Below are 26019 nucleotides of genomic sequence, written 5' to 3'. Positions count from 1 at the left end.
ATTACAGTCGGGATAGGAAGTTTATCTCAGGATGGAGGGTCAGGGAGATCAGGAGAGCAGGGAGATGCTTCCTCTCATGCATACGTTTTCTTGCCTACATACTCTGTACATGTGTGACATAGTAGGATAAAGGTTATTAAAATGTTTTTTGTGCATCATTCAAAGGTGATATATTACACACTGTTAGGGTATATTCACGACTGTATTTTCAATCGCAAGGACATCACTCAGACCAATGTTGTGGAATAGGGCTGTTCAGATGACAGATTTTTCACAAGGACCGAATTTTAAAAATAGTAAAAAAAATAGTGGAGAATGTACTAGTCTCTTCCATATTTCAGATGAGACTCCGCTCTTCAAGTCTATAAAGATCGGATCCCATGCAGGCCATCCGTAGAGCATCTGATTTACTATGGATACATTGCAATTATTTTCAAAGAAAACTTTATAGTGTTGTAAATTTTATAAACTGCTGAAATCTAAAAATATATGTCACATGGATGAAATACACGGACATACAGATTACAAAACGACAATATAAATGAAAAATCTTCCATTTTTTTTGTTATGATAAATGTGAAGCAGAAGGAAATTAACAAAGCCACATTTCATATCCTTTATCCAGAGCAGGGGTCCCCAACCAGTGACTTGGGAGTCACATGTGGCTCGTGGCTGCCTGTCAGCTTGGTGCATTAGCTTCAGGTCTAGGAAACAACTATGAAGAGCAGGTCTCCAGATGGTGAATTTTGTGAGTAGCCCTGCACAAAAGAGCAGATCTGAATGTGCATATTCTGGCCTTGAGGGTTTGGAGATAATTTAAGTAAGGAAAGCTGGAGACCGGATGATGCTGACTGTCAAAAGAGGCGCTTGAAACTGGATGCAACAGTGTGATATGAGTGATTGATGCGAGAATACTGAATGGAGGTATTGTGGGAACCTCCGGATCTTGGTATAGCAGTGTGATTTCTGTGGAAAAGCTTTGGCTATTATACCAGTAATGGAGGCTCTGTGTGTCGCTACTGTGAGGGGGGCAGGAGCTGGATGTGGCTTGTAACTCTCTCAATACTGAATATGGCTCTCAAGGCCAGAAAAATTAGGGACCACTGATCTAGGGTCTGCTAGGCTAAGATGTGCCAAATTAATTAAAGGACTAAAGTGTTATTCTCATCTTCTTTCTTCATTAAATCCCCAGCCTCTCGAGCTCCTGGTTGCCGGAGTTGGGGTGCCCCTCCAGATTGACAGTTCGGACCAGCAACATGACCAAGCCACTAGTCCAGACTGCGCACCCCCAGATGCTGCCAGCAGTGAAAGAGCAAGATTTTCTCGTTGCACTTAAAGAAAGCTGCCATGTACTTTACCAGCTTTTACTGAAAGGTAATATCATTAGAGCACCTACCGTTTGGTAAAAGCTTAGTAATGTACATGGCAGCAATGTGGAGAAAATAAATCTAACTCTTTCACACAAGGTTGTGGAATTCTGCTCTACATGCCGAGGTCCCACAACCCAGAAATTCAGATCTGATTTTTGATAGAAAGTCAGTTTCTTTGGGGAGACATTAGGGACACTTGAGACCTCTTTTGCTAATAGGTAATACTTAGAAAATTCACCTTTTTTAAATTAAAAAGCCAACTCTTTAAGCTATAATTTACACCAATTTCTGGCATAAAATATAGTAACTTGGTAAAGCTGTTGTTAGACTTGCCCCCTCCCGCTACGCCCTGCACACATATTCAAAAAAGTGGCAGAGTTGCACAAAAACTGTGACTTTTTTTGGCCTGAATATTGGATGAGATAAATTTGTATGAGAAATTCGCAAGCAGTTTTCAGACACAGAGAATAAAGACATGAACCACCTGTAACACAATGCTTGTGTGGAGTAATAGCATGCCAGCTAAAGTACAGGGAGTGTTAATAAGTAAAATAACGCTGCAGGCATTTTATTCAAAACAGCCATTAGCTGTACAGTAACTACTGGCAAAATAGTGCCGCAGTTAAAAAAATAAAAACAATTGCACATTTGGGCTAAGTTCCCACGATGAGTATTTGGTGCAGTTTTTATGTTGCTTTTTTTCAGCAGCATTTGTGCTCCTATTAGCTAAATGAGGTTACTTGTATTTTTTTAGTGTCTCTTTTCTTTACATGCGTTTTATTGTGTGTTTTTTCTACTGTAGTTTGGTCTTTTTGGTATGTCATGTTTTAAATAAAACTGCTTTGTCTTGAATGCTCCGTTATTTAGCTATGTTAAAGTCATTTCCAGATTACATGTATTTTTAATGCACAGTGGGCATGAGATTTCTATAAATCCTATTCATATTGCAGGAACGTAAAATTCAGCATTCTTTTCACAGCGTCAAAAAAGCACCAAATTCTCATTATGGGAACTTAGCCTTAGGGCTCACTCACACGAGCGAATAAATTGGACGAGTGCAATCCGATAAAAAAAAAACTGCACTTTGACCAATATCAATCAATGAGGCAGATTTTTCTCAGCTGTATTCCGCATGCTGTAATTTTTCTCCAAAATCAGATGCATGCTCAGCGCAGTCTATGAATGGCTAAGAGGCTGAGAGAGCCAGTCATGCCATTCTTAATAGTTCTAATCTGTTGTAGAAAATAATTTAAAAAGTGCATACTTACCTTCCGAAACGGCACCACCCCAGTAATTTCCCAGATGATTATGTGACATTGTTATGTTCTGTAACCGCTAAAGCCAATCAGCGCCCACTCTTATTATATAAATTATATAATATACCGATTTAGAATGAACAAAGCTATTTGAACAGCTATAGGCGGTGCATGGGATACGTGCCATGAACTAGCATTCTGTCTGTTAAATCTAGAACTGATAAAACTGATAAAAAGTCAATGTGTCTACAGTAAATAACAGTTGGATGTTTTTCCTGACATGACTTGTGAACAATATTGCATATTACTGTCTCTTCAGTCTTCAGAATGTTCCATATGTAGATACATCAAAGGTGAATGTTAAGCATGGTTTTTTTTTTTTTTTTTTTTTTTTTAAGAAAGACTAGTACTGAAGATATGGACTTACCAGACGATTCCTCCCCAAAGCAAAGAAAAAACAATATAGAAAACAAGTGACCCCCAAATGACAAAGTGGTTTATCCATGTCCAATATTGTGTATCCAGTGCAAGCTGAAAGAAGCAAGAAACTAAAGTTATCTGGATGGTAGGTAAAATAGATTTAATGCATTTATATTCAGTATTGTGCAAAAGTTTTAGGCAGGTGCAGAAAAAATACTGCAGAGTAAGAAGGCTTTTAATAATACAAGTGTTAAAAGATAATTTTTTCTCAATTAACAAAATGCAAATGGTGCGGGCCCCGAGGACAGGGCCCGCAGCATCGCCCCACTCCTGAACCACCACCGCCCAAGTCATCCTGAATCAGCAACCGTGCTGAGAGGACGGGGCCCGCAGCATCGCCCCACTCCTGAACCACCACTGCCCAAGTCATCCTGAATCAGCAACCGTGCTGAGAGGACGGGGCCCACAGCATCGCCCCACTCCTGAACCACCACCGCCCAAGTCATCCTGAATCAGCAACCGTGCTGAGAGGACGGGGCCCGCAGCATCGCCCCACTCCTGAACCACCACCGCCCAAGTCATCCTGAATCAGCAACCGTGCTGAGAGGACGGGGCCCACAGCATCGCCCCACTCCTGAACCACCACCGCCCAAGTCATCCTGAATCAGCAACCGTGCTGAGAGGACGGGGCCCACAGCATCGCCCCACTCCTGAACCACCACCGCCCAAGTCATCCTGAATCAGCGTGCTGAGAGGACGGGGCCCGCAGCATCGCCCCACTCCTGAACCACCACCGCCCAAGTCATCCTGAATCAGCGACCGTGCTGAGAGGACGGGGCCCGCAGCATCGCCCCACTCCTGAACCACCACTGCCCAAATCATCCTGAATCAGCAACCGTGCTGAGAGGACGGGGCCCACAGCATCGCCCCACTCCTGAACCACCACTGCCCAAGTCATTCTGAATCAGCAACCGTGCTGAGAGGACGGGGCCCACAGCATCGCCCCACTCCTGAACCACCACCGCCCAAGTCATCCTGAATCAGCGTGCTGAGAGGACGGGGCCCGCAGCATCGCCCCACTCCTGAACCACCACCGCCCAAGTCATCCTGAATCAGCGACCGTGCTGAGAGGACGGGGCCCGCAGCATCGCCCCACTCCTGAACCACCACCGCCCAAGTCATCCTGAATCAGCGGCCGTGCTGAGAGGACGGGGCCCGCAGCATCGCCCCACTCCTGAGCCACCACCGCCCAACTCATCCTGAATCATTGACCCTGCTGACAGGACGGGGCCCGCAGCATCGCCCCACTCCTGAGCCACCACCACCCAAGTCATCCTGAATCAGCGACCCTGCTCAGAGGAAGGGGCCCGCAGCATCGCCCCACTCCTGAACCACCACGGCCTAAGTCATCCTGAATCAGCAACCCTGCTGAGAGGACGGGGCCCGCAGCATCGCCCCACTCCTGAGCCACCACCGCCCAAGTCATCCTGAATCAGCGACCCTGCTGACAGGACGGGGCCCGCAGCATCGCCCCACTCCTGAGCCACCAACACCCAAGTCATCCTGAATCAGCGACCCTGTTCAGAGGAAGGGGCCCGCAGCATCGCCCCACTCCTGAACCACCACTGCCTAAGTCATCCTGAATCAGCGACCCTGCTGAGAGGACGGGGCCCGCAGCATCGCCCCACTCCTGAACCACCACCGCCCAAGTCATCCTGAATCAGCGACCGTGCTGAGAGGACGGGGCCCGCAGCATCGCCCCACTCCTGAACCACCACCGCCCAAGTCATGATAGATAAGTCAGGTCACCTGTCCTGCGATCACCAGTCATTTTGAGAATAGGAGATCTGTGCAGTCTGTGTGGAAGTTTTAGGCTGCGTTCCCACAATGAACTTTCAGTGTGTTTTTGATGCTGTAGATTTTCTGCACCCATCAAGTAAAATAGGCTACTTGCATTTTTTGAAAATATGCAGAATGAAAACCTCACCAAAAATTCATATTGTGAACGTAGCTTAATAATGCACAGCAATTAAAACTCAAGGCCAAGAATACCCTCCCTTGCTAAGAGGGTATTTTTTTGCCTTGTGCTTGCAGTTTCGTGCATTGTAAATCCTTAAAGGGGTTATCCGGGGTTTTTGTATTTTTTTTTTCTTATGGGGCTAAGAACTTACAGGCAGGTAGTTGATAAGTACCTGCCTGTTCTGCCCAGCAAAGTGTGAGGAAGGTTGCACTAATAAGTGCAGAAGGAGAACCCATAAGAAATATATTACTAAATGCCACAAAATCATGTCCCCTACATATTTATTAAATTAAAAATAACAATGTCCACCCATAATCAAGATACTAAAATGTAAACTAGAGTTAATTCAAAAAGATACATTTTTTAAAGAGTTAACTCATTGCCTTTCACATCAATAATCCCATTTGTATTATATTATATTTTATTTGACTGGTATTCAAGAAATTAGCCAATATGATATATTACCTTAAGTGTTACTGTGAACACCAAGACAGTAAAGACCAGTGTTCCAAAGGTCCAGTTTCCCAGCATCTAGTTAATACAACCCAAAAGAAATAAGTTACTAAACTTCAGTCTCTTCGTGGAGACCACAGCCCTAGTCATAAAAAGTGTCTAAAACACATCAAAAATATGTTGCAAGTCATTAGTAACAGTTTATGGAGTAAAGTCTGCCAAAATGTAGCTTTATAAATATGTCCTAGTGACTTTGCTGAAATGACATTTGCTGATAACAGCAACGATTATACAGATTACACCAAAAATGACAATAATTTATATCAGGACATCAAGTTATTTGTAATAGAGGAGCATTAAACATAAAACAGAAGAGAATTATAATGTGAAAAGATCTAACTGCAACATCCCAGCTTAGAATTGGTGGATAAAACAACATTGTGCAATGCTAGAACATGAAACGTTCATCGGGTGTTTCATGGATTGGGTTTCCATATGTCAGCAGCAGCAGACAAGCCTTAGACCACGGTGCAGAATGACAAAGACCATTCATAAATGTGCGAAACAGGAGAAACTGAAAAAACCTATAAATCAATTAACCCCTTTACCACCTTGGGTTTTTCCGTTTTTGCACTTTCGTTTTTTGCTTCTCTTCTACTCAGAGCCTTAACTTTTTTATTTTTCAGCCAATATAGCCATGTGAGGGCTTATTTTTTGCGGGACGAATTGTACTTTTGAGCGACACCATTGGTTTTACCATATCGTGTACTGGAAAACAGGAAAAAAAATTCAAAGTGCAGTGAAATTGCAAAAAAAGTGCAATTCCACAATTTTTATTTTTTTGTTTTACTGTGTTCACTAAATGCTAAAACTGACCTGCTATTATGATTCTCCAGGTCATTACGAGTTCATAGATACAAAACATGTATAGGTTCTTTTTTATTTAAGTGGTGAAAAAAAATCCAAAGTTTGCAAAACAAAAAAAATGGCGCCATTTTCCGATACCCGTAGAGTCTGCTTTTTTCAGGATCTGGGGCAGTCTGAGGGCTTATTTTTTGCGCGCCGACTGACATTTTTATTGATACCATTTTGGGGTAGATACGATCTTTTGATCGCCTGTTATTGCATTTTATTGCAATGTTGCGTTGACCAAAAAAATGTAATTCTGGCGCTTTGATTTTTTTTCTTGCTACGCCGTTTACCGATCCGATTAATTCTTTTTTTATATTGATAGATCAGGCGATTGTTTATATTTGATATTTTTTTATTGTTTTATTTTGAATGGGGCAAAAAGGGGGTGATTTGAACTTTTATATTTTTAAAAACATTTTTTTTACTTTTCACTGGCTTCAATAGTCTCCATGGGAGACTAGAACATGCGATCATCCGATCACCTGTGCTACACACAGCAGGGTTTTTAGAAAAGTGCTCACTTGCTATGAACACTGATCACTGGGCGGCGCTCATAGCATACCGGCAATGAAAACCACAGGGATCGCTTGCAGACCCTGGGTTGTCATGTCAACCCATCGGTGACAGGGGGCATTTAACATGTTAACAGCCGCGAGTGGATCACAATTCCACCTGCGGCTGTTAGAGGCACATGACAGCTGATCAGATGGAGTGCAGGGGTACTCATACGTCGAAGGTCATAAAGGGGTTAATACGCAGTGCTCTACTGTCAGTCTTCAAGCACATCTGGATTTAATTGGCAGACTAACAGTATTGGCAATGGCTCAGTGGTGAGCACTAGGTTTTTGCAGCGGTGGGTTCCTGAGGTCAAATCCCACCAAGGACAACATCTGCAGGGAGTAATATGCTCTCTCCGTGGGTTTCCTCCGGGTTCTCCAGTTTCCTACCACACTCCAAAGTCATATTAATAGGGAATGTAGATTGTGAGCCCCAAATGAGGACAGTGCCCATAATGTCTGTAAAGCGCTGTGGAATTAATGGCGCTATATAAGTGAGTAAAATTGATAAAAAAATATAAATAGAAAATTTGCAGAAGGCTCTCTTCCCAATTCTTCAGTTTTGTCGTCATGACTTATGCTAAGCTCTTAAGGTCCAGTATAGGCAAAATCTAATATTATACATAAATTAAAAATAACATTCAAGTGAGTTTTTTGAATGATAGTCTGCCATTCTTTTGGTGAAAGGGTATAGGTGACATCCATAGATGTCTTATCTCAATCCCATTGACAAAGTTTGGAAAGAATTGGAAAGCTAACAAAAAGCTAGCCCGTACGACAAGAAATCTCTAAGGGCTCATTTAGGTAAGCTGTTAAACAATAATTCATTGGCTATGTACAGCTCATCCTCATTGGTAGTCATCCATACAGACCCATTGGCATCTGTTTATGGCTTGTTTAGCCAAACAGAATTCCATGTGCACAGCGTGATCATTAACACGATTGTGTGCGTGTAGAACATACATGTTAAACTCTGGCCCGTGGGCCAAATCAGGCCTGCATGGTGGTTTTATTTGGCCTGTGACACTAGAACCACCACCCCTATGTGGGGCCATTATTCTGTATGGAGGACTGTGGTGCCCATAATACTGTATGGAGGACTATGTTGGGCCCATAATACTGTATGGAGGCCTATGTGGTGCCCATAATACTGTATGGAGGATTATGGGGGGCCCATAATACTGTATGGAGGACTATGTGGGGCCATTATACTGTATGGAGGACTATGGGGAGATCATTATTCTGTATAGAGGACTATGGGGGCCCATTATTCTGTATGAAGAACTACGTTGGGCCCATTACTGTGTATGGAGGACTATGTGGGGCCATTATACTGTATGGAGGACTGTGTGGGGCCCATTATTCTACATGGAGGACTGTGTGGTGCCCATAATACTGTATGGAGAACTGTGTGGTGCCCATAATACTGTATGGAGGACTATGTGCGGCCCATTATTCTGTATGGAGGACTATGTGGGGCCCATTATTCTGTATAGAGGACTACGTGGGGCCCATAATTCTGTATTCATTATATTGTAAACTGGTTGACCCGTGAATTTATCCAAGTTTTTAATTTTGGCCCTCTGTATGTTTAAGTTTGACATCCCTGGTCTAGAAGATCATCGTTATCGGCAGACATCTACTGCTTAAAAAGGGTCATTTACTGCTGATAAGAATGATTTGTTTGCTGACATGAAGATCCAATCACTTAATGAACAAGTGTTTTGTCCTTTTGTTGGGTGATTGCCAGTATATTTATATAAGGCAATAATCGGCAGGCAAGTGTTCTAACAAACATTCGTTCCCAAACATCAGCCTGTCTAAATGAGCCTTAACTTAAAACGTGAAGGCTGGTAAAATCGATAATCGGATTCCTAATCTGTTGCTCAACAATCGTACCTGGATGAGTTCTTTACATGTCATGTACTTTGGTTACATAGACTATCACCTCACACATACCAGATTCACTATCACAGAATTCCAATGAAGAATAATCAATCTGTTCTAAGGCGGAGATGGCTCATAGGGTAAAATAATAATTTGCAGTCACGTGCATTCACTCATGTATCAGAATGTTTTTTTTTTTATTAATTGCTTATTTATTTAAGGTAATTAAAAATATCAGTCACCAGCAGAAAATGACTGTGTGGGCATATGACTTCTGGCAAGAAATGGATCACGTATGTCAATAAAGATCTTCAGTATAATGTACTACTATGTGCCAAAATGTATTTATTTATTTTATTCACTTATATAGCGCCATGAATTCCACAGCGCTTCACAGACATCATCATTGTCTTGTTCAAGAAAATTTCCACTGTTAAAGGTGTTTTTTAGTGAATTAAACCATATGGACATCACTGTCCTCTGCTCAGGACCCCTCTCTAGGAGCTAGAATAGAGAGCGACTCTAAGACCACATGCACACGAGTATTTGGTGAGGTTTTACATCAGTATGTGTAAGCCAAAACCAGGAGGGGAACAGTCAGAGGAAAAGTATAATAGAAACACGTCACCACTTCTGTAGTTATCACCCACTCCTGGTTTTAGCTTACAAATACTGAGGTAAAAAATCACCAAATAATCAATGTGTGCACATGGCCTTAGTGACCGTCCTGTCCTGGGACACTCAGGCTCTCCTTGTATTACCTAGAAGGTCATTCATGAGAATCTGCATGGCTGTTCATGGCTTCCCCTGGCAAAATCTGTCCATAGCTTTTCCTGGTTTACTAGGGGTGGCAACAGCAGCTGCATTCTGAAACAGGTTTTTTCTGACTAGACAATCCCTTTAAAATTATATATAAATTATTGCCCATTTCACAGGACAAATATGATATTAGCATACCAATATACCGCAAAATGAGAGCGTGGTTCAAGTACCGAAGTCAAACCATTGTTCATGCACAGGAAAGCAAAAAAATGAAGATTTTGTATTGGTCTTCAAATATAATATACTTTGCCATTACTGACTGGATGCACATACAGCGTAGATGCCAACAGCTAACATCTCACATCTGGCCAAATTACTACTTAGCAACAATACGCACAACATAAAGTATCACCCACATGATATCATCACTACACATAATCATAACACACAGCAAAGCAGATCAATAGTTCTCTGAATAAGGCATTACAGTACATCAAGACCTTCATCACAGCACCATGAGACCACACAGAATATCCGCTTTAAAAGACAGGAACATTAACCAGATCACCATTCAAGGTAGAAACATTCACAGTCAGTTACTACAAATATAATGGAGTCGGGTTATTAAGACTTTATGTGGCGTCTCCCCTTTACACTTGGCACAATGGATATTGAGGACTAAGGATGCATTCACGTTGCGTTTGGTACACGCTTGTTGGCCACGTCAGGGCATACATCCACTCACCTCCACCCCCCGCAAAATGGGATTTGGACGGATACGCAGTCAACTACGTCTGGGTGTCCGCCTCCAGAAGGCGTACATGCTCAAAATAAGGCACACGTTTGCTTTGCCGGCACCATTACAGTCTATGGCCCCATCGGTGCATAAGTTCAAATCACGTTTTGCAGGGGGGTTTGGATGTATGCCTCGAAAGGGCCACCGAGCATGTACTAAACGCAATGTGATTGAACCCTAAGCTACAGAGTCAATATTCACGATCCAGATATATTTTCTCTGAATTTAACAAAGAAATCTCCTAAGACTGTTCTAACGCGACATACAGTGCCTTATACTCTTCAAACCCAGCACACACATACATACCCATATAGCAATACATTCCTAGTAACATGTACACAGCTAGAAGCACCAAATCAAAGAATCAAAGAAAGGCACAGCACATCAAAATGGCAGGTTCTTACCAAGTATGTGTTGGTTGTCAAGATCTGATGAAAGCAACAGTGGCAAAAGCAAAAGAAACAGAAACATAAAAATGCACAGCACAACAGAAACAAAGAAAATAAACCAGAACATGTAAAAACGGGAGGTCTACATATCAATGCAAAACAGGATCAGTGACACGTGGCCAGTGACTAAGGCACCAAGTAGTCAGCCCGCTAGTAAGTCACACTGGGTTCCTTTCTTCTATTGTTTCATCTAGAGCAGTGATGACCGCATCGGTCCTTTACTTAATGGTGGTATGATGTCAACGACAGGGCTCTGCCAGTTTCTGGGGTTTTCCAAATGTGAAGCAAAGTGTCCCTTTAGGCTGCGTGCCCACTATGCGTTTTTCAAGCGGAATTTCCGCAGCGTAAACGCTTGAAAAACGCTTGGTAATCCGTGCCCCATGGTCCCCAATGAAAATCTGCATGTTCTGTGCACATGCTGCGGAATTTTCCACAGTGGATTTTCCTTGCGGAAAAATCCGCAGCATGTCCATTACTTGTGCGTCTCCGCATGCGGATTTGAGGTCACAATGCATTTGAAAAACACAAGTCAAATCAGCATGTAAAAACTCTGCAAAAACGCTTGAAAAACGCGTGTAAGATCCGCAAGCGTTTTTACTGCCAAGAACATGCAGAAACGCTGCAGAAATTTTCTGCTTCAATTCTGCATCGTGGGCACATAGCCTTATGGCCTGATTGAATTCACACGTTTAATTTAAGTTCCCACAATGAGTTTTTGTTAAGTTTTAGATGCCGCGTATTTTCACTGAGCAAAAAATGCAGCATTTTACAGTTCCAGCAAAGTGGATGCGATTTATAGAAATCTCATGCTCACTGTGCTTTTATTTTAAAAGTTTACGTTGACGTGTGGTGCTTTTCTGAAATCCGCAAAGGGTCAATTTCTTTTGTAGGAACGCTGAATTCTACGTGCATATTTTCCCCAGAGAATTGCATAAGATGCGAAAAATGCAGTGGTAAAAAGCACATATGCGTTTTCAATGTATTTCCGCTGCAGAAATGCACTAAAATCACATGTAATCTGCACATAACTGTATCAATAAAGCAATGTAATTTACGGTAGCTAATAGGTGCAGAAATACTGCAGAAACTCTGCAATATGAAAAACTCAAAGCTCATCAAGGGAACTTAGCTTTAAAGCATCTACTGTGCGCCTTGTTTTGCACCTTATTGTGCTCCTTATTCTTATAACTTCATTATATTCTAGCTGATCTATAGAGGTATTGTCACTACATATAACATATCCTGACTGCTGGCTCAGTGTATCATTCTTCACCTATTGGAGTTGGGATTTCGGGTTGGTTTCATACATTTAGGTTCTACCTCTTCGTCTTTCCATACTAGAGCGGTGTCCTCTAATTAGTAGCCAGGTAGTCACATGTGGCTCGCCAGCTGCAGATACCCCTGTATGTCCTAGAGGTACAGAACATGAGCACTGGGGTGAAGCCATTGCACTGGCAGCCAACAACATGGTCGAAGCCTTATCACTGGTCATATATTGGTGAAATTTTCCCTTTAAGATGTATTATTATTACTCAACATCTTCTGGTATATACTGTCTATGAAACTAGCTCATAACCTAGTAGGGATTGGGAATGTTTGTTGTTAATAGTAAAATTATTCAAAGGTGAAGAGAGCAACAACAGCATGCCAGGCAGCGAAGAGTATATTCTTCTATATTAATACATCACATAATATGGGGAGACAGCTGTGTTATGTGATGTATTAATAAAGAAGAAGATGCTTTTTCCTACCGCAGATGCTGTTGTCGCTCTCTTCGCCTTTGGATCTTATGGAGGATTGGGATCATCCTCTTTTTGGCATACTTGCATCCACGACCTACAGTCATGGCCAAAAGTATTGAGAATGAGACAAATAGTAATTTTTCCAAAGTTTACTGCTTCATTTTTTGTAATGGCAATTTGCATATACTCCTGAATGTCAAAGAGTGATCAGCTTAACAGCAATTACTGTACTTGCAAAGTCAATATTTGCCCAGAATATGAACTTTAACCCCCAAAACACATTTCAACATCATTGCAGTCCTGCCTTAAAAGGAACAGCTAACATCGTTTTAGTGATTGATCCATTAACACAGGTGTGGGTGTTGATGAGGACAGGGCTGGCAATCAATCAGTCATGATTAAGTAAGAATGACATCACTGGACACTTTAAAAGGAGGCTGGTTCTTGGTATCATTGTTTCTCTTCAGTTAACCATGGTTATCTCTAAAGAAACACGTGCAGCCATCATTGCACTGCACAAAAATGGCCTAACAGGGAAGAGTATCGCAGCTACAAAGATTGCACCTCAGTCAACAATCTATCGCATCATCAAGAACTTCAAGGAGAGAGCTTCCATTGTTGTCAAAAGGCTCCAGGGCGCCCAAGAAAGACCAGCAAGCACCAGGACCATATCTTAAAACGGTTTCAGCTGCGGGATCGGACTACCAGCAGTGCCGAGCTTGCTCAGGAATGGCAGCAGGCTGGTGTGATTGTTTCTGCACGCACTGTGAGGCGGAGACTCTTTGAGCAAGGGCTGGTTTCAAGGAGGGCAGCAAAGAAGCCACTTCTCTCAAGAAAAAACATCAGGGACCGACTGATATTCTGCAAAAGGTACAGGGAGTGGACTGCTGAGGACTGGGGCAAAGTAATTTTCTCTGATGAATCCCCTTTTCGATTGTTTGGGACATCTGGAAAACAGCTTATTCGGAGAAGAAGAGGTGAGCGCTACCACCAGTCTTGTCTCATGCCAACTGTAAAGCATCCTGAAACCATTCATGTGTGGGGTTGCTTCTCAGCCAAGGGAATCGGCTCACTCACAGTCTTGCCTAAAAACACAGCCATGAATAAAGAATGGTACCAGAATGTCCTCCAAGAGCAACTTCTCCCAACCGTCCAAGAGCAGTTTGGCGCCCAACAATGCCTTTTCCAGCATGATGGAGCACCTTGCCATAAAGCAAAGGTGATAACTAAATGGCTCATGGAACAAAACAGAGATTTTGGGTCCATGGCCTGGAAACTCCCCAGATATTAATCCCATTGAGAACTTGTGGTCAATCATCAAGAGACGGGTGGACAAACAAAAACCAACAAATTCTGGCAAAATGCAAGCATTGATTATGCAAGAATGGACTGCTATCAGTCAGGATTTGGTCCAAAAGTTGTTTGAGAGCATGCCAGGGAGAATTACAGAGGTCTTGAAGAAGAAGGGGTAACACTGCAAATATTGACTTGCTGCATTAACTCATTCTAACTGTCAATATAACCTATTGGTACTCATAATATGATTGCAATTATATTTCTGTATGCGATATAAACATCAGACAAACACTAATAAAAACCAGAGGCCAGCAGATCATGTGAAAATATAATTTTGGTGTCATTCTCAAAACTTTTGGCCATGACTGTACATATCAATTTATTTGTGCTGAGGTGCTGCCCACACTTGCCATTTTTTAATAGTAAAATTATTGGCTTCCTTTTTTGCCTTGACAGATAAACCCAGCAAACTGAAAATGGTTTGAAAAGAACAAATGATGTAAACACGTAATGTCAGAAATTACTTATTATCATCAAATATGATAATAAAGAGTAATCTGTGAAACAAGAAGCAAAAAAAACAAATCCTTTTAACATATTTTTTCATAATTAGGATAATATTGTGTACTAAAAATAATAAAAAAAAAATGACTTTCGGATTAAAAAATAAAATGATTGCTAAAGACACAAATGTAGCACAAACATGACACCCAAGACTCATTGTGGTATAAAATATTCCACTACTTTTCGCTGTATTTGCCGATTTGTGGGTTTTTTTTTATTATTTTTTCCATAATATGAATTTACCTCCTTGGTTTTCCCGGCCCTTACCTGTCCATTGCTAGTCACAGTGGCATTGTCAAACATGAAATACGCCCCGAAGAAAAATACGACGGCATCAAACAATCCCAGGAAGGTCCAATAAATAAACAGACGCCAATGCAGAAGTGCATTCTTTGCAATGTCCCTGTTTAAGAATTAAAAAAAAATAGCTTGTTAAATGCTGGCCAAAGCATTTTTTTCTGCTTCACACAGACACTTGCTGATCTATATTGACTTCATTAGGAAATTACTTTCTCATTGAGAATTAATCACCCTGCTAACATACCATACACTGTGTGAAGACAGGAACGGCAATGTGACATAATGACATATGAAGCCACTGATTCCGCTGATGCAGCATCTTACATGTGTCACAAAACCCTTAAGACCAACTCATTTTTTTATTTTTTATTTTCTCTGATAGAGGCGTATCTGGTTTTTATGTTGTTTATTTTTCTGTGATATTTTTTGTATAGACACCATTTTGAAAAACATACACTCTACATTACATTTTAATTTAGATAAAACTTTGCAGGGAAATGGACAAAAAAGCAATTCTACATTCTTCTATTTTTTTAATTTTTTATGCTGTTCACAATTAAAAAATGAAACATGATTTTAGGCAAATATGTATATGTTATTTTTATTATTTTGACAAACTCAGGCTCCAAACTGCATGGCTAAAAACCATTAATGGAAGCAAAAACGGGAGATTACTCAACTGTAAAAACAGGAAGCTGGCCTAATTTGATAAAGCAATGGCAGTCAATTTCTTTAATAATATAGAATAATAAATCTTACCTGCAGGCTGAAGGCCGTCCCTATTAAAAGTGTTGTCCGGTTTTTAAATGTCATTAATAAAAAGGTTCTATTTTCATACTCCTCATCTCTTGGGCAGCTGGAGAGCAGCTAAAAGGAGCGACTCTAGTTCTGGAGGACCTGCTCTAGTCTGCACTATACACACAATCCACTACGGTGATCAGACATAATGCAATGCTTACTTTCCCCTGCGGGGGCACTGCAGGGAGACTGCCCACTTACTGGCAGGTTTTCCTGCACTTGTTTGATGTGGACCAAACAGGGGAACATGTTGTGCTTTTCTTATTGTCAAGGGAGCCTGTGCAAATCAGAATTGTGCAAATCATAAAAACCCCTTAGCCATAGAAGAAGCTTCATAGCGATCAGCCCCTAAAAGCAGCTGAGATCTTTATGGGTATGGTCAGGGGGCACGTTTAACTAAACGTGCTATTCAGCCATAGACATTACAGTCTATATCTATAAACAATACCTGAAAAATATGAAAAAGTCAACCGCACCAGGGTTTTTGAAAAATTGAAAAAGTGTGGATTTATTTAAACCACATAGTATGTGACATTACTGCTCAGAAATGAGTCTCTCAAGCCTTTGCTAAGTGTAACATCGCACACTTTTTGGTGGCAATAAATCTACACTTTTTAAATTTTTCAAAGACCTTGGTGCTGTTGACTTCCATATTTTTGGATTACTCTCAAGGAGTTTTTCCACTCTTATGGGCATTCTGGTTGATAAGAGGTGACGGGGAGTGCGGTCTCCATTATAAGATTGTACTGGCGTGATAATAAACGATACCTGTATAGTGTTGGGTCTCTTTTCAGCATTTCCATACTGACATGTTGCTCGATTAGACTATACAATAGGATAGGCAGTGAAGTGAAGCTGATATTGTACAGTGTCAGATATGCAGTGTCATATAAAGGCTGTAAGAAAACAAAAAGTACAGGATGATGAAGACTTTGTTGGACACACAGGTTAAAATAATGTAAAATAACAAAATAATCTGCAGGTAATAACATATTGTATCACAGACCTGTTGTGAAAATCCACAGAAGAACTGGTATAAAAACTGAGGGAAAATAAAGCAGACATTCTGAAAGACAAGCACAGAGGGTTATGGTGTGAGGAGCCTGCTACAAGCTGTGCCGCACACTTCATAGTCTGCCATCAATTGTCCTCACCTTATAAAAAAAGTATTGGACAAGCTCCGCTATTCTAACATAATAAAAATGGCCATGGACAAGCAGCATCTTTTTTAAATGCTTGAATTTAGGGATTGCATAGTCACTGTTTCTGGCGGCCTGTCGTCCTTCCTTCCCGATGATACCTGAAATGGAGAAACGTAAAGGTACAGTCAGGAAATCATAAGCCTTCTTTTATCATTCCTTCTATATCTTTATCCATGTCCTTGTAGTGACTTTTTTTTTATCTAGGAACGAGCACGTCAAATTAAACCACTTATCCAAATTGGGACAATAACCGTTAAGATAGCCATACACCTTATATATCTACAACCTTACGTGTGGGTTCCTCATGGAAGGAGGAAAATTAGCAGCTGACATTTGCCTCTGGCAGTGGTTTATCTCCTATGAGAAGAAATGATTGGGCATTGAAAATTAATGGCGCTGAGGGAGGGTAGGACCACCACCATACACATTACATGCCTGGCTGTTCCCACTGAAATTGTGAGTCTTGGCCAAAATTAACCTACTGCGCATGGCCAAAGAATGAAATAGACCTAAATACTTTTACAGACTAGCCCTTTCCATTATTCTTTGGGGAATGTTGCAAGAATGGATTTAGCCAAAATGTTAGGTTTAATCTTTATTTAATTTTTACAAGATCGATATGATGGACAACTGTACTGGACCCTAATGAAAATAGTTGACTTGAAATGGATCTATAGATCCTTCTAGATTTTTTTTAACTGAGCAAATAGTATAGAAGACTACCTGACTCTTGCATGATAACTTTTTCTATTTAAAAAAAATGAAAATAATAATTCTTATATAAGGGCAGAAAAAGTTAATGTAATTTCTTTGAGGTGCAAATCTCACAGCTGTATAGCAGCTTGGCATGAGGTTTTCACACTTCTTGAAGAAAACACATCAATGAACAGAATTAATATTCTCTTAGTCAAGTAATGAAGCCATAGACCCAATAGATAGTGACATACCAATTCCAACATGTGCTTCAAGGATCATGCTAACATCATTTGCGCCGTCTCCTACTGCAAGAGTAATCGGACGTTCTCTTGATGCTTTTATTAATTTGACAATCTGCAACAGAGAAAACATCCTCATATAAAACATTGATTTAGATTATTATTATTTAAGTAAGGTAACAAGGTAAAGGGTAACAAATAAATTGACTACAGTGAGACAGCTTGTAGTGACATGCGTTTTACAAGCATAAACATACGTTTTCTTTTAGTAGCATTGACCAAAATGGTCTGCATTGCTCATATAAAGATCCTTATCTCATCGGGTATGTGTATATCGCTAGCATATGCCATCATTATACGATGCCCACTGACCCTGAAAAGACTGGAGCCTCAGCGTTGCCTTTCCTACATTGTTTTTTTTCCAGCACAGAGTCATTTTCATACTTCTGCTGTGTATGGAACTGTAGAGCAGCCTTAGTAAAATGAATGGGGTTGGCTGCAGTTCCATGCACCGCAGAAAGGGAGCGCCGCTGCTCAGATCTGAAGTAGAGCTCCAGCCTTTTCATCCTCAGGATTAGTGGAGGTCCCAGAGGTCGGGTCTTCATTGGAACATAAAATGATACAATATCCTAGTGATAAGCTTCCCATTGGAGGAAAATTAAACTTGTGGGCCCCAATACAAACTCTGCAATAAGGTCCCCAACTCTCACGAGTCTTTTATAATATTTATCTTCTCACATAGGCCATAGGAATTTTTTGGCCCCCTCAACTTCAAGGCCTGGGTGTGACTGCATTGGGATCTCCCGGGGCTTGCATGACACTGTTATGCCACGAGAGTACTACAGCCAATTAGTCCTGGCCAATAGATTGCTTGGCTCACATTACCTTCAGATGAACCTTGAAAGTCTGAAGGAAGTGTAAGTGAAGCAGCCCATTAGTGGCTGCTGAGAGGCTTATTCTTACGTGAGCCCCAGGAGACCAGGTGCCATCACTGCCATAGTGCTTCTGCGGGAGTTGAGTATCTGTCATTTTTATTTTACACTGAAAAATATAATATTTAAGAAGAAGTTGTCCGAGTAACCATTTAATCACTATCTCTTGACAAGCCCAGGGATTTATCAATGCTTGAAGTCTACATGGGGCAGTACAGTAAGTTCTGAGGGCTGGTTCCTTCCAGGACATGATTTCATTTAAATCAATTTCTTTAAGCCAATTCCTACATTATAGATCACCTATATTTATAATGCTTGCCACCAGCTTTATACATATTCCACCATTAGGAAATATATGTGAAAGGAACAGATAAGATAGAAGAAAACAGATTACAGACTATGTACATGTGAAATCAATTACTCGTTTTGCTAACATGATATAATATGCTCATATACAGTCATATGAAAAAGTTTGGGCACCCCTATTAATCTTAAGCTTAATGTTTTATAAAAATTGGTGTTTTTGCAACAGCTATTTCAGTTTGATATATGTAATAACTGTTGGACACAGTAATGTTTCTGCCTTGAAATGAGGTTTATTGTACTAACAGAAAATGTGCAATCTGCATTCAAACAAAATTTGACAGGTGCATAAGTATGGGCACCTCACCAGAAAAGTGACATTAATATTTAGTAGATCCTCCTTTTGCAAAAATAACAGCCTCTAGTCGCTTCCTGTAGCTTTTAATGAGTTCCTGGATCCTGGATGAAGGTATTTTTGACCATTCCTCTTTACAAAACAATTCCAGTTCAGTTAAGTTTGATGGTCGTCGAGCATGGACAGCCTCTTCAAATGATCCCACAGATGTTCAATGATATTCAGGTCTGGGGACTGGGATGGCCATTCCAGAACATTGTAATTGTTCCTCTGCATGAATGCCTGAGTAGATTTGGAGCGGTGTTTTGGATCATTGTCTTGCTGAAAGATCCATCCACTGCGTAACTTCAACTTTATCACTGATTCTTGAACACTATTGCCAAGAATCTGCTGATACTGAGTGGAATCCATGCGTCCCTCAACTTTAACAAGATTCCCGATGCCGGCATTGGCCACACAGCCCCAAAGCATGATGGAACCTCCACCAAATTTTACTGTGGGTAGCAAGTGTTTTTCTTGGAATGCTGTGTTTTTTTGCCACCATGCATAACGCCTTTTTGTATGACCAAACAACTCAATCTTGGTTTCATCAGTCCACAGGACCTTCTTCCAAAAAGAAATAGGCTTCTTCAAATGTGCTTTTGCATACCTCAGTCGACTCTGTTTGTGCGTACTTGCAGAAACGGCTTCTTTCGCATCACTCTCCCATACAGCTTCTCCTTGTGCAAAGTGCGTTGTATAGTTGACCGATGCACAGTGACACCATCTGCAGCAAGTTGATGCTGCAGCTCTCTGGAGGTGGTCTGAGGATTGTCCTTGACTGATCTCACCATTCTTCTTCTCTGCCTTTCTGATGTTTTTCTTGGCCTGCCACTTCTGGCCTTAACAAGAACTGTCCCTATGTTCTTCCATTTCCTTACTATGTTCCTCACAGTGGAAACTGACAGGTTAAATCTCTGAGACAGCTTTTTGTATCCTTCCCCTGAACAACTATGTTGAATAATCTTTGTTTTCAGATCATTTGACAGTTGTTTTGAGGAGCCCATGATGCCACTCTTCAGAGGAGATTCAAACAGGAGAACAACTTGCAAGTGGCCACTTTAAGTAGCTTTTCTCATGATTGCATACACCTGGCTATAAAGTTCAAAGCTCAATGAGGTTACAAAACCAAAAAAAGTGCTTTAGTAAGTCAGTAAAAAGTAGGCAGGAGTATTTAAAACAAGAAAATGATAAGGGTGCCCATACTTATGCACAGGTCAAATTTTGTTTGAATGCAGATTGCACATTTTCTGTTAGCACAATAAACCTCATTTCAAGGCAGAAACATTACTGTGTCCAACAGTTATTACATAGATCAAACTGAAATAGCTGTTGCAAAAACACCAATTTTTATAAAACATTAAGCTTAAGATTAATAGGGGTGCCCAAACTTTTTCATATGACTGTATCTACATGTACAGGTCTGCAGATACAGATATATCAGCAATCAATTGACAGGCTTATTAAAATTATATTTTATTGTTTTGTAGTAATATCTGTGCTGGAATATTACTCCAGCTTTTATATGATAATTATGCAAAAGATTTAAGTAAATCGTATCTGTACGTGTGGATTATAGTGATCTGATCGAGGCTTTGCAGGGTAACATGCTGGCTTTGTGTATACCTAAATATGTGCATGGTGTCTTGAGAGCAATATATACCTGTGCTTTCTGTAATGGGGCCATCCGGCAGCACAATACGGCACTACAGTTCCTGCAGATCTCAAGGAAAACCTCTCTGTAATTTGTAGAGCTGCCATCTTCTCTGGGTTTCATTATTAATGACAGTGTGGCGCCATCAATAATTAATCCGTAATCTTGGAAATCTGTTGAAAACCTACACCATTTAGGAGAAAAACAAACGGTATAAATTGGATGTAGCAGTCATCTATTACAGTCATTTGCCTAATGAAATTTAGACAGTGACAATGAAAAGGGTTTCCTTCGGTAATTCTACAAAAGCAGAACAAGCAGAGGGACATCTTTACACATAAAGGCATTTGCTGTTTCTGTAGTAGAACTAGTGCTAGAATAACTTGCTATAAAAAGTGACACAATCATGAACCTAAGTTGAGGCTAGGACATTGTTTTTGCAGGACAGTTGTACTTTTGAATGACACCATTCATTTTACCACATTGACTACTGGAAAATGGGAAAAAAAAATCCAAGTTTGGTGAAATTGCAAAAATAAACCCCGCAATTCTGATATTGTTTTTTGGGAATTGTTTTTCCGCCGTACATTCTGTAGTAAAAACGACCTGACAATATGATTCCTCTCATAGGTACGATTATGGTGATACCAAACTTGTCTAGTTTTTTTTTTTTATTATTTTAAGGTTGGAGTCACACGAGCATATGTTCTCTTCTGCAAGAATCCGAGTGTTATCTTAGTGTGATCCATATCTCTCGCATGAGAGAATTGCTGCACAGGTGCGGAGAAGAATTGAGAACTTAATTTCTCCATGTTCTCTATTCTGTGTGTCCATGGATGTCGGACTGCACTGGGATGACATCCGAGTGCAGTCTGATGTTTCACACGCACCCACCCATCGGATGATTGTTATCTCATGCCGTATCAACATGAGAAAATAAATCGCAGATCTGCACTGCCCTATGGGCCGAGTGCTACCCGATAAAACATTGGATAGCATTCGGCCATAATATAAGCTCATGTGAGCGAGCCCTAATGATGAAAAAAAGATCGGAAATTTGAAAAAAAAAAAAAAATTGTGTCCCCATGTTTCGAGATCTTTAACCAGGGGGCTGTGGAGTCGGAGTTGGTGTCCATTTTGGTGGAGTCGTAGTTGAAGTGGGTGTAAAATGGACTGACTCCGACTCCTAAAATATATAATACATGGGGTACAGTAGTACAATGTAGGATGTGCTGTAAATGTTTTCATAGGAATTTGGGAGAGTTATGAAATGTCCTATAAATGTCTGTTCTGTTCCTGATCTCGGCTTTTAGTGGAGATGAATCTGTGCTGCACTTTATGTACATGCTCAGTAGTGAGGCCGTGCTGTGGAGTCGGAGTCAGGGAAATTGAGGAGTCGCAGTCGGTGGTTTGGCTTACCGATTCCACAGCCCTGCCTGTAACGTTTTCCTTTTTGGTCAATAGAGACAACATTTTCATTTATACTATTTTGGGATATATAGGATGTTTTGATCACTTCTTACAGTATTTTTTAAAGTTTTGAAGCAAAAAAGAAAAACTGCAATTTTGGTGTTTTTAATTTTTTTTCTATTTATAGTGTTTACTCATCAGATTAACTAATATTATATATTGATAGATCAGACTTTTATGGGCGCGGAGATACCATATGTGGCTTTTTTTTTTTTTATATTTATTTTTAACCCCTTCACAACATTCACTGTACATGTACGGCACCGAGGGAGGAGTGTTCCAGCAAACCGCCGGGACGATCGCGTCAGCTCACTCGTAGAACTAGCGCTATCATCAGCAGGAGTCAGCTATATATCATAGCTGACACCCTGCAGAAACGTCCACGATTGGTGCTAGCCCCTGTGATGCCACTGTCAATAGTGACAGCGACATTGATCGGCATAGCAGAGGAGGGAGCTCCCTCTCTGCTCCAATTGGCAAGTGTTCCAGAGTTATTATCTCATAAAGTGACATTGGTCAGAATAGGAAAATTCGGCCTGGTCAAAAAGGTGAAAACAGGCTTCAGGGCGAAGGGGTTAAAGGGAATCTGTCATTAGGATCAATCTTACTAAGCCGTCCATATTGCCATGTAGGTCATAGGAATAAAATGATACCTTGATATCGGCAATCCGATGTCTTATTCCAGAGAAATCCATGTTTTTCTTAATATGTAAATGAGTTTTGTAAGATCTATGGGCCGGACATAGATCTTTCTGAGAATCTGCCTGCGGAGCTTATTTTAAATAAAATGGGGTCTTACCAATGAGAGATATGTAGATCAGGAGAGCAGACTGTCTGTCATTACATGTCTCACACTGGTAACACTCCTTTCATTTACCAAAAAGCTCTGGAGGCAGATTCTGAAATTATTCTTCCAGGTATGATTTTTTACATGACAAAAGCCTGGTATTTTAACAGGGGTGTGTAGAATTTTTACATCCACTGTATTACTTTAAAAACACTGATTTGTAGTTTCAAAACATGTACAAGAAGGGCACAGCTACCCAATAAATATTGCATTTAGAGATAGGTTATTCTTCATCGCTGGCATAAACCGTATGTTTCTTCACTTGTACTTTATGCCCCACGTACCCTGAGAAATTGTCCCTGGTTAGGCTTTCGCTGTGCCTCAGGACAGTCTTGCTTAACTCGAAGAGCACATCATGTAAACTTTGCTCCTCTATTTTCTTTGTTGTCAGTTCCAGGAGCTGAGTGTTTCTTCTGAACAGTTTGCAGGCATAACAAGTAGCAGCGGCAGTCTCCATTTTGTCCCCGGTGAGCACCCAAACTTTAATGCCAGCTTTCTGTAAAGCTTCAATTGTATCGGCTGCTTTTTCCTGGAGTCTGTAGACAAATGAGATAAAAAAAAACAACTTATGACCGATTTCTAGTCTATATATGTAGTATATACCTAATTATTACGGCAATTATGAATTTCACTTATATGTAATATATAAAAGACCCCTCTATCACACAAGATGACACAATTGTTATAATGGCACTTTAAAACGTTCTATTAACTTCAAGTATTAAATATAAGAGAATATTTCAACAAAAAACACCAGTAAACATTTTGCCCATCAAGATTCATTACTATGGTCATGATGAGAGGGTGGAGTGCAGTGTGAGGTGTCCGATTCAATGAGAAGTGTACACCTTTTAACGAATTAAGTGAGGTGCAAAAAGTGGCTTGCACCCCTGTGTGCATCTCGCCACAAATCTGACTCTAGTTATGGACTGGAGTAAGAACTGTGGCGTATGGTATACCACAGTTCGTCATGAATTTGACAAGAGGGTCGCCATGCCCCTGCCTTGTCCTACCTCTGCCCACTTTGTTGGAGCTGGGAGAAAATGGTTTGAAAATATCAACAGTTACTACATTTTGGCAACTTTTCAAAACTTTTACCCAGAGGGGCTATCACCAGCTGTCCAGATGTGTCAATTGCCTTGTAACATAGCGATAATCTCGATATTCTCTTTCCTTCCAGCAAAGTTACCATTTGGGAGTTACAACCCAGATAGAAGCTGCAATGGCGCCCGTATTTGTGGTCACCGAGATTTTACAGAAACAGACATAGCTAAAAGTGTCTGAAATGTGAGGGAAAAAAAAGATGTATGGCTTTATCTAGAATTAAAAAGGCTCCATAGCACAGGCAGTATTGGCCCTATCTGGTTGACAGTAAAATGAACTGCCGCAATAAAAGCCGTACCACAATTACATGTTATTGAACGACAGTCAAGGGACGGACAGTAGTGATATATCAGACCTCCTGCACAAAGGAGAACGCACGGAGCTTAGGCTGGCTCTGACTTTTACAGCAGACAAAGGTGTCCTTTTGTCATTTGTATGGCTGCAGTGCATCTGAATCCTCCAGTCCTAAATGTATTAAAAACAGTAGTTGACTTTGATTTTTAATATAAATACAAAAATAAAACACATTTTGCGTGGAACACTGCGTGCCATGAGCCTTAAAGGGGTGATCCAGCACCTCTCATTTCCACAATAGGAGGTTAGAGGTGCTGGTAAAAGGGTATTCATCATGTATTGTCAGGAATCGTAATCTGATTTCATAAATAGGACATGTGCACAATACCGGCCGGCCGTGCATGAGACCTCGGTGGCGGCTGACTAATGCTATGCCAGTAGTATCCCTCAGTCAGTGATACACAAGTGAGAGGTGATGGATGAGCTGCCGTCATAGGCACCCATGTAATGAAGATCATTTAAACACTTACATATATTGATTTTTTTTTCAACACAAAAAGTGCCAATACACAGTCAGCCAGATTTTGTAATTTTGGCCGAAAAGGCTGACTACGTTATGTGTATGAGGGTCATCTAACTTTCCACCAGTGCTAGAGGTTATAGAAAGAAGGATAGGATATGTTGGAATAAATAATGGCCAAACAAACTTTCAATTAGCCCATATTTGTATAGAACATTAACGTCTCATGAACCTGTCTTCTACTGCTGTGGCTCCCAGTAAGATGAGGTTCTGTTCCACTTGTTCGTAGGCCTCCGCCAGTTTTTTCTCTCGGTCTTGCAGGGCTAGCTGCGCACTCTTAAGCAACTTTTCAGCAGCTTCATAATCTTCTTGTGAAAACCTTTTGTATGCGACACATAGGGTCCTCAGGCCTTCCTATGGAGATGGAAAGGACAAGAAAACCATTGGTCTACCGCTAGGAAAACAGTATACGGGTTTACTTTAGTAAGTGCCTAAGATCGTAAGCATGGCTTCCTGCTACAGCCTGACCTGCGGCTAGATATGATGGCTCAGATAACAGAACCTATAATCCACCTTCAACAGTCTTCCTTCTCAGCACTTCATTGTTAAAATACCATCATCTCAGATGTTAAAAATGTGTTATCCACAGCAAGCCATTGACTTTTACATAGTAATCCATACTGGGAAAGTAACACATGGATTCATGGAAGTTGCCAAGTATATGTTCACATAGCGGTTTTGTTATAACTTTGACATATGTATAGAAATGCTTCTGGTGCACA

The 26019-nt window shown here is 40.8% G+C and overlaps 1 protein-coding gene across 5 annotated transcripts in view; it reads right to left on the bottom strand.

Annotated features, from left to right (window-relative positions):
- ATP11A (ATPase phospholipid transporting 11A) overlaps nt 1-26019 on the bottom strand; it is a 224217-nt gene that overhangs the window by 39301 nt on the left and 158897 nt on the right. For all 5 annotated transcript variants that reach the window (XM_073664387.1, XM_073664388.1, XM_073664386.1 and 2 more), the window contains 10 exons: nt 25470-25651; nt 23604-23855; nt 21012-21186; nt 17732-17834; nt 16737-16882; nt 16589-16648; nt 16351-16478; nt 14752-14887; nt 5532-5597; nt 3054-3157 (listed from right to left, as the gene is read on the bottom strand). In XM_073664387.1, the coding sequence (XP_073520488.1) occupies nt 3054-3157; nt 5532-5597; nt 14752-14887; nt 16351-16478; nt 16589-16648; nt 16737-16882; nt 17732-17834; nt 21012-21186; nt 23604-23855; nt 25470-25651 (1352 nt within the window). The remainder of the gene's footprint in view (nt 1-3053; nt 3158-5531; nt 5598-14751; nt 14888-16350; nt 16479-16588; nt 16649-16736; nt 16883-17731; nt 17835-21011; nt 21187-23603; nt 23856-25469; nt 25652-26019) is intronic.

This window comes from Phyllobates terribilis, unplaced genomic scaffold (genome assembly GCF_046119375.1).
Source record: "Phyllobates terribilis strain yellow unplaced genomic scaffold, ASM4611937v1 Scaffold_2__4_contigs__length_985480577, whole genome shotgun sequence".
NCBI classification, from domain to species: Eukaryota; Metazoa; Chordata; class Amphibia; order Anura; family Dendrobatidae; genus Phyllobates; species Phyllobates terribilis.
The sequence above is the reverse complement of the archived record's forward strand: the minus strand, read 5'-3'. Positions and strand labels throughout refer to the sequence as shown.